This window comes from Diospyros lotus, chromosome 15 (assembly GCF_014633365.1).
Source record: "Diospyros lotus cultivar Yz01 chromosome 15, ASM1463336v1, whole genome shotgun sequence".
Classification (NCBI taxonomy): domain Eukaryota; kingdom Viridiplantae; phylum Streptophyta; class Magnoliopsida; order Ericales; family Ebenaceae; genus Diospyros; species Diospyros lotus.
Genome location: NC_068352.1, coordinates 30,673,640 through 30,682,708, shown reverse-complemented (window position 1 = coordinate 30,682,708; position 9,069 = coordinate 30,673,640). Strand labels below are relative to the sequence as shown.

Sequence of the window (9,069 nt, the reverse complement as noted above, 5' to 3'; positions counted from 1 at the left end):
GACATAAAATATTTATAGTTTAACCCCCAACTTAATACTAATTACAATTTAGATTACAACTTCTATTTAATATTTCATTAGCCCTCAAATACAATATTATAACTGATCTTATGAACCTATACTCTAAACAGTATTTTAACAATTACATTGGTGAATTTTTTAAATTTATATAGGTATTAGTAAATCTATGAAAATTTGAAATAAAAATCATAAATAGGACTTGTTTGAAAATGCTATGATTTTTTTTATGAATTTTGTTTAATTGATTTCTTATTCTCACCTAACTCCTTTTCTTGTCTTGTGAAATTATTTTATATTTATTTTTTGAATTTTGAAAGTTTTAAATCTCTAAGGATAAACAATATGAGCTATTGATCTTTAAGTGTTAAAAAGCAAAAAAATCAATATAAAAATACTCTTTGAAATGCTGAAAAAGGGCAACCTGAGCCACAAGAATAAGACTTAAGACATAACTAGCGTAACCTTGAGTCAACTTTGCTACATTTATATAATAAATTATAATATATCTCTCACTTGTAAGATTAATCCATACTAATTAACAATTACATTATTAGATGATTTATTATTAATTTTATAGCAACTTTCCTTGCGATATTATTTATCGTAAAGACAATAAATTTATTCACTATCAAAAGTAATTATATATCTATTTCTTTATTAGAATACAAACCTTGTAATGAATTCTTGATTTGTTCCTGTCCTCACAAGATGGAGCACAAGGACGATGGTCCATGGACTTCTTCAACCCAAACAGGCAAACTACAGCTGCTTCCATATGCTGGGTAGTAGTAAGTACAACTCGGCATGGCGTATTGCACTATGGGCTCCACCGTTTTCTGGCCATCTCCTCCGGCTCCGGGGTTGTCTTTCTTCCCCTCCGGCGCCGGCGACTCGACGCTCACTAGCTCGGCGTGGCCCACTTTCTTCCTCAGCAAGGTGGTCAGCGCCACCGAGTCGATCCCATCTCCGGCCACCGCTATCTGGTCCTCCCCTTTCAAGGCCACCTCTTCCACCCCTTGAAATTAATCATCCAAACACGCACTGAATCAACTCGGCTCAAATCATGAGATCATGTGATATGTGTGTGTCTATATATATATATACATACGTACCTGTAAATCCAGCTGCAGTGGTGAGGACTTTGGAGCGAGACTTGTTGTTCTTCATGCCAAACTTAATGACCACCTTTCGCTGCATAATTGTTTGTTTGTATATATTTATTTATATATACATACAAACATACAATTAATTAACAACCCATTAACATTAATTACTATATATGTAGATAGTAATTGAAAACAGAAGTGAAGTTAGTTTCTTGTTAATTTTGATCAGAATGTCACTTACCTTCATCGTAGAGAGAGAGAGAGAGGGAGAGAAGAGATGGCAATGCCTAGCTCCCATACCATGCATCACTATTTATATACAGATACTTGGGCTGATTTTCATCACCCAAATGAGGGATCAATTTCGCCGAAGTTTCATGGGTTTCACATTTAGAGACAAGTTTGGGTCTCTCTTTAGGAGGCCAAATTCATATTTTGAGTATATACTTTTACATATTTTATAGTTAGTTAAATTTTTTATTATTTTAATTATATCCTTATATTTGATTAAATTAACTTTAAAATGCAGGTAAAAGGGTATAATTGAAACAATGAAAAGTTCGAATTATTATATGAAAAAAATATTAAATTATAAAGATTAAATTGACTAGAAAATATAAATTTATAGGTGTAATTAAAAATATAAAAAATTTAACAACAACATAAAAAATAAAAAAAAATATTGAGATAAAAATATAAATTTAGCCTAATTAACAACTAATGATGCTCGTCTTTGTTAACTATTTGGTTATTAATGAAGTTCTTTTTCCACGTGACGCATCCTTTTGGTTGGTATGAATTATTGGTTCACACGGAAAAATGTAAATAAATCTAAATCACGACTTTGAGCATTCCCACAGTCTACCATGAATCATCTTCACATCTTTCACAAAATTATATTTAATTTTTTTATAATTTAGATAATTTTTTATCTAAATTTATTGAGATTTAAAAATAATGTTACCTCAAAAAAAAGGACCGATCAACAAAATAAATAAATAAATTATCCAAACCTCTAAAAATGTTTATAAATTATATAGAATCTCCGTATATATAATTAGTTAAAACAAGAAGTCAATTGTGGATCGCTATTAGTTTAACTTAGGGTGGGTTTTTTTGTGAGTTCTTTTAGTTTGATTTTTTCTAAATCTTTTACTAAATATGCCCGTTTTGATTGGATTTTGCATATACAATTAATTATAACTTATATTCTAATTTTTCTAAATATGTTATATTTTATTTATATAATTGTAACAATATTAACAACATTTGTTAGCATTCTATAATAGTATATATTTTATTTATATTATTGGGTTAAAATTTATGTGAAGTAAAACAAAAAATAATTTCAATGAGAGGGGGGTGGGAAGCCCCACCCTTGGATCACCAGGTGCCCGGAAGACGCATTGACCAGTTGACCTATTAAGGCTATCTGCAAAAGGTTGTCATTTCCCTCACACAAGTCAAATTCTTAGGGATGCAATGAAGACGCATTGACCAATTGAACTATTAAGGCTATCTGCAAAAAGGTTGTTATTTCCCTCACCCAAGTCAAATTCTTAGGGAATGCAATCTAATTTCTGAAGTCCAACGGTGCTCACCATCGCCAAATTGATAGTGATCCCAAGACATCTCGCCAAATTTGGCAATCGAGGTCATCCAAGCAGTCCTCACCATCTTGCCCCACAACGATCAAAACAAGAGTTTGCACTCCCGCAACGGTCATCATCGATTGCAGCCGATTTCCCATTGAAAGAGGCCCACAGTTGCTGTTGTTTTTTTGTTCTCTAAGGCATGAGATCATGACGATTTTTCGAGTGGGTCTTCATAGGTTTCGGCTCGAGATTGAAGGATCCAAGACTGTCACAATTTTCTTTTAGCAGCCCATTTTAGAAGTCTGACCACAAGCCCATTACCCACTTTAGAGGAAAATGGATCTCGGCCCATTTGCTCAAGTAAGGTGAAGCCCACTAAACTTAGCCCATTAGCCATCTGTTTGGCATATTCTCTTCTCTCGGTCGAACCCTAGCTTTTCCCCCTCTCTTGTGTTTCCTATCTTGGCCGATTGCTTCATCGCTTATGTCATTGTTCATCCAATAGCAATGGAGGCATTCTTGCCTTTTGTGGATGTTGTTTCCTTTCATGTATTCAGCCACATTTCCTTGTGTGAGAAGGGCGGTTCCTCTGATATCGCTAGAAGCTTTTTATATATTCAGATTTGGGTTCTCTTTTGGGGGTAAGTTCTTTCTCTTGGCTTTGTGCTTCGAACCCACTGTCTTTGTGACCGATCTACCTTCTGTGGTAACCTACTTTGTGTGGCTATGATCGTTTCGGTGAGAGAGAGTTTCTTTGGTGTTTCGGCCGAGAGGTGTTTGGGCTTATGGTTTGAGAGCTTTATTTGTGGCTTGTGAACCCTATTCGTTGGCGTTACCAAGAGTGGTGACTGGTCTTCAGATTTGAGCCTTGAGCGTTTGAAACATGGAGTATTTTTTTTTCTGTTTGCTTACGATCTTGATTTGATCTATATTTTGGTTTGATTTGTGCACTGACCTTTTCTATTTTTGAAGAGATTCTCTGCAACAGTTGCAACTGATTTGGAGACAGAGGATTCAGGCGGTCAGAGACAACGATCGGAACAGACTCGTGGCCAAAGAAGATAACCACTCAATGGGGTGAACAGACACATCGATGATGACAAGTAGACGCGGACAACGATGAATAGATGCGACGGCGGGAGGTGAATAGTGATAGGGTTTGTGTATTTGATTTTAGAGATTTATTTATTAATTTGTGTATTTGATGATTGATATTGTATATTTATGTATTTGATTATTGATTTTGTGCATTTGAAGAAAGATTCAAAAATTTAAGCATGATGATTTTTTTTTTCTCATAAGCAAGAATGACAATAAATTAGGCTGTGATTTGAAATAACAAAGGATTTAATTTATGAAAGAATATATGCATACAAAAACCCTCCTAGTATATGATGGGATGAGACAATAAAAAAGCACAAAGAATTTGTCTTTGAAATAGTAGTTATTGAATTAGTCTTTGATTATTCATTTGTGTTTTGTTTGATATATCTTTAATTTGTGTTTGTTTGATCTATCTTTGTTGCTCATTGTGTTAATTGTTGTTTGGGATTTGTGTTTTGTCTGCTCTTTGCTGCTTTTTGTGCTTTTTAGCATATTTGGACGGATGTATTGTTTTTGTGTATAATTTGAATTAGATTTGAGTATTGATTTAGCATATTTGGGCTATTGGTGTATTATTTTTTATATTTAATTTGAATTGGGTTTCAATATTGATTTAGCTAAATTTGTTATTTTTTTGTGATTTTGGTTACTATAATTAATAAGAGTATTGATTCAATCTTTCTCTCTCTATAGGTTTTTTTTTTTTTTTTTGTGTGTGTGATTTTTTACACAAGTTGACCAATTACCTTTTGTTTGCCATGAAGGGGGATAATAATAAATATTACTACACAAATTTACTCAACAATGATCAGAATATTCAAGACGAGTATGTGAATGTGACGACCACTCCATTTCAACTTAATTCATCCCAAGTTAGCACTTATAGAAAGAAACGAAAAAAAAAAAAATTCTCAACGTAAGAGAATTTGATACTCGTTTCAATATGGCTAAATATTAGTATAGATGCTATACACAATAACGATCAATCAAAACAAAGGTATTGAAAAAGAGTTCATGTCTATTTCTATCAATATAAAGAGTTTGAATATGATCAAATTCTCAATTAGTTGATGCATCATTGGTCTACAATGACAAAAATCAAAGTAGAATAACAGAACGAGATAAGATAAATTTAATCGTATCCTTTTGTTGCTAATTATTGATATCATGTTGATAATCATTGTTATTGACATTGTTTTTAACTTATTAGATTTCTCAAATAGTAAAGATGTACAAAAGCTTGCAAAAGTCTACTTCTACATTTCTACATTGTTGGCATGAGTTGTGGTATGCAGTAAAATTTTACTCTACTTCCTCGAAGAAAAAAATCCTAAATTTCTCAAAATGCAAGTCCAGCAACACCATCACCATCTGCTTCTGATTCGGTGAACCTGTCTAATATTGATGTTCAAAGCAATGAACCTTCATTAGAATGACTAAAATTTCTTTGTGCGAGAGAGTGTTTTTAGGTGTAGTCTTCAAGTGACATGTAAGAAACAAACTAGTTAGGGGCACTAGTAAGCCTTACTCATAGACCCTCCGATGTTGTCAATTTCATAGCCAAATCATAGAATGTAGAAAACAAGTGTTGTGTGCATACTTGTATTAGAGAAAGAGTCTTCTATTTATAAGAGTAAGGAGATTGACGGGTGGAGGGAGACCTACAATTTTCGACAGATATTTCAGATTCTCTTCCAAATTTGTAGGTAAGGATATCAGAATAGTTGGGTAACAAGAATCTTTCAAATAAAAATTGTTAAATGACTCATGAATTCTCAGGAAGATCTCTCAAAAGCATCAAGAGAGGTTCCCAAGTGATGTCACTCGATCTCGATCTCAATTAATTAGACGGAGGGTCACTCAAGCTGAGGGTGATTCTGCCAAGTCTCCTACATGCCTCTCAAGAATCTCTTGTGAGTCCCTTTGTCAAGTCTCCTGCAAGCCTCTCAAGAGTCTCTTGCGAGTCCCTCGGTCAAGTCTCCTGCAAGCTTCTCGTGTCACGAGTCTCCCCTAACCAAGTCTATTGCGAGTTTCTCTTGGGTTTTTCAATGACTTTCTTTGAGCAAATCTTTCGCGAGTCTCCCACCTCAATCTCTCATCTATATAAGTCTTTCAATGGGCATGTGGGCCTTTTTCCTTAGACTTAGGATTATCATTGGGCATAATAGTAGAGGTAAGCATTCGATCGATTTGGTAATTGCTCAAATTAAATAGACCAAATCTGTGTCAAAAACCAAATTGAATTGACCAAATAGATTCTCAAACTAAATAAATAAAAAAATATAAAATATAAAAAATTGAATCAACCAAAAAAATCAAAATAACAAAATGCAAAAATGACATCATTTTTGACATTTCAATCGGTTCAGTTATTTTGGTTTTTTTTAGTAAAGAGACCGAATCGATCAAAATAAATGAAATTGTTAAATTTGAAAATTGAACCAAACCAACTTAGAATTTGAACTGAACCGATAATTTTAACATTTTTATTCAATTATTTTGATTTTATCAAAATATTACTCACCCTTAATATTTGGTAAAAGTAGTAGTATATGAGGTTACGAATGTATGATGTTTGGCATATAAAAAAAGAATGAACTATTACTTATTAATCTCTCGTCTTGTTGGAGAATATTTTCCACAGTGCGCAGTGGCAGACAAAAGACAAAAGGTAAAGAACTAATATTTCAATATTATGACAGTTATGTCTCACATAGTCATATAATATTTCAATATTATGATAATTATGTCTCATAAAAATTATAAATAATTAGCGATGACATTATTGATGACCGTTGTAGATCATGTTCAAAAAAATTAGGACGAACTTGTATTGAAAAACACGATATTATTCTATTGTTCGATCTGAATAAATTAAGAGGAGAGTGTGGATCCTATGGGGTTGTAAGACCCACACATCCACCCATCCCAACAAGCCAACACGGCAATATAACAAGGCCCGTTGAAAAATATGCCCAAGTTTTGATTAAATTGTCCAAACTAAAATCGAAAAAGAATTAAGACTAGATACAAAGAAGATAACATGGAACTAAAATGAAGAAGATATGGGTTTGTTTTCTTCAAACTTAATCTAAGCTTCAAACCAAACCTTCGAAAGAGAGAAGAGACAGGAAATTGAAATTGTTCGAACCGGAATCAATCTAGGTTTTGATTTCTTCGAGCCCAAATCTTCAAAAAGAAAGAAAGCGAGAAAATTGAATATGTCCAAACCAAAAATAATCTAGGTTTAAAATTCAAGCCGAAACACAAAATTAACTTTTGACATCTTGATCCGGATCAATCATGGATTTGAATGTTCAATCGTCGGAGCCAAATGGAGTGGATGATCATATGGAAAACGTCGAATCTCTTGGGAGCTCCATTGATCACAAAATGCCGCTGCACCAGTTTAACTCTCCTCTGCATCCTCAAGTACTGTCCCCGCGATATCGCCGTCAGTATCTTCTTCAAGTTCGTTATTTCCCTCGCCGGAACGGCCACCGAAAACGCCTTCCAGTTCAGCACGTCGCTGAACGGCGGCACGTACCCGTCGGAGATCAGCACCGGCACGCAGCCGCCGTAGATCGCCTCCACGACTCTCGGGCTCGCCACCTCGTAGCCGCTCGGACACAGGCAGAACCGGCTCTTCCGGAGCATCGATTCGTAGGAAACGCCGGCCGGAAGCTCGTCGACGACGAAGAGGTCCGGGTCCTTCTGCTTCCAGTGATCTAGGAGGACCCGCCGTATGTGGCCGTGTAATCGGCCGGCGAAGAAGGCAAGGAGTGGGCGTTTCGACGGGGAGGGGCCGCCGAGGAGGCCGGAGATTTCTCCGGTCTTGAGATGGATTTCTGGAAGCGAGACGTCTTTGGAGGGGTTGAAGCCTTCGGAGGTGTTGGCATTGCAGAGAGCTCTGATGGAGTTGTTGAACAGGTCCGGCACGTAGGAGCTCGTGTGTGGTGCCTGCATTTTCCCGGGAAACGAACAAGACAGTCAAGAAAACCAGTGGGAAAATTGAGAGCCAGCTGCTAGGGGGATTTAATTTACTTACCCAGTCATGGCAAGAGAGCATGAAATGGTCGGCGCCGAGGCTCCGGTTCCAGAAGGGATGGCGCCGGGAAATGACATGGATGTAGTCGGCGACCGTGCGGCCGATGGCGTGGAACTCGGGGGCGCCGGGGACGTAGAGGTATTGAACCATCATCACCACGCTAAATGGAAGGAAATAGAGGAGAGCTTCGTTGGGATCTCTGGTTCTGTAAAAGCTGCCCTTCTCCATCTCCATGATGAACCTCCCTTCTGAAGAGTATATGCTTCTGCAAGGGCCGTTGTGGAACAATGGCGTCTCTCCTTCTTCATACACATATATCTTCATCAGCTTCTCCATTTCTAGGTAGCTCCTGCCCAATTTTAACGACAATGAGAGCATGTTCAAATTAATAAGATATAAGAGATTGTTCAATGTGATTTGTAAGTATATATATAATCATCCAATTTTACTGTGTAAAGGCCCTTGTAGAGAAAGGAGCAATCTTTTGTTTATATTCTACACGTCACGCTTCTATTTACTTGATGCTTGATGCGGCTAAAAGTTGATTGCATTATAATGGCAACCCTCCTATAAGGACAGCCCATTCTTAGTTGAGGGCTTTTGTCGGGGAGAGTCAACAATTTCACGTAATCCGGGAAAATATACATTTCCTTAAATTTTCCCGGAAAAATGTGGTCGATAAACTAATAAATCATGGCGGAATTGAACTGGGTATGCTATATATACCGGTGAAATGCATTAGCATTCCTGTAGATGGGGCCTTGAGGAACATAGTCCGGATCTTGATGAACTGATGTCATGTTCTTGTTCTGAGCTGCTTCTCTGATCAAAGACCTTGCTTTTGCTAAAGCTGCTTCAATCCTCTGCAACTTGCTTTTCAGGCTTCTTGTGGATGGCTTCTCTTGTTCCTGAACCAGATGATCGCCAGAAGTTCCATTAATGTCCAGCTCTGCATTTAAAGCCAAAGAATAAGAGCTAAAAGAGTCGATTCTCCATTTCCATGGAGGCTGCAATGAGATCGCGGAAGCTCTCTCTGGACTGAGTGTGAAATCCACTAGCGAGATGACAAGTAAAGAGGCGGCAAGAAGGAGCAGAAGAATGGAGATTGAGGAGCAGAAATTAGATGAATTGGACCAAAGAGTCTTCATCTTTGGACTGATGGCTCTTGGTTTTTGCTTCTTCTATAGAACCAATG

The 9,069-nt window shown here is 36.5% G+C and overlaps 2 protein-coding genes across 2 annotated transcripts; both read right to left on the bottom strand.

Moving 5' to 3' along the window:
- Positions 1-575: 575 nt before the first annotated feature.
- LOC127792320 (heavy metal-associated isoprenylated plant protein 46-like) lies at positions 576-1,398 on the bottom strand. Its single transcript, XM_052322774.1, has 3 exons — positions 1,369-1,398; positions 1,134-1,212; positions 576-1,036 (listed from the first exon to the last, which is right to left on the bottom strand). Exons 1-3 carry the CDS (start codon positions 1,372-1,374, stop codon positions 723-725), a joined length of 399 nt encoding a protein of 132 aa, XP_052178734.1. The 5' UTR covers positions 1,375-1,398; the 3' UTR covers positions 576-722.
- A 5,503-nt stretch (positions 1,399-6,901) lies between these two features.
- On the bottom strand, positions 6,902-9,069 carry LOC127792319 (probable glycosyltransferase At5g03795). Its single transcript, XM_052322773.1, has 3 exons — positions 8,601-9,069; positions 7,875-8,223; positions 6,902-7,786 (listed from the first exon to the last, which is right to left on the bottom strand). The coding sequence occupies exons 1-3, from the start codon at positions 9,020-9,022 to the stop codon at positions 7,124-7,126; spliced, it is 1,434 nt and encodes a 477-aa protein (XP_052178733.1). The 5' UTR covers positions 9,023-9,069; the 3' UTR covers positions 6,902-7,123.

What these genes read in the sequence shown, in the direction of transcription:
- LOC127792320 (XM_052322774.1), bottom strand. An exon ending in CACTGCAGCTGGATTTACAG is followed by an intron (nt 1,037 to 1,133) that starts GTACGTATGTAT and finishes ATTAATTTCAAG; the next exon opens with GGGTGGAAGAGGTGGCCTTG.
- LOC127792319 (XM_052322773.1), bottom strand. Translation starts at nt 9,022, where the DNA reads ATGAAGACTCTTTGGTCCAATTCATCTAATTTCTGCTCCTCAATCTCC. An exon ending in AATGCTAATGCATTTCACCG is followed by an intron (nt 8,224 to 8,600) that starts GTATATATAGCA and finishes AAAATTGGGCAG; the next exon opens with GAGCTACCTAGAAATGGAGA. An exon ending in TGCTCTCTTGCCATGACTGG is followed by an intron (nt 7,787 to 7,874) that starts GTAAGTAAATTA and finishes GGGAAAATGCAG; the next exon opens with GCACCACACACGAGCTCCTA.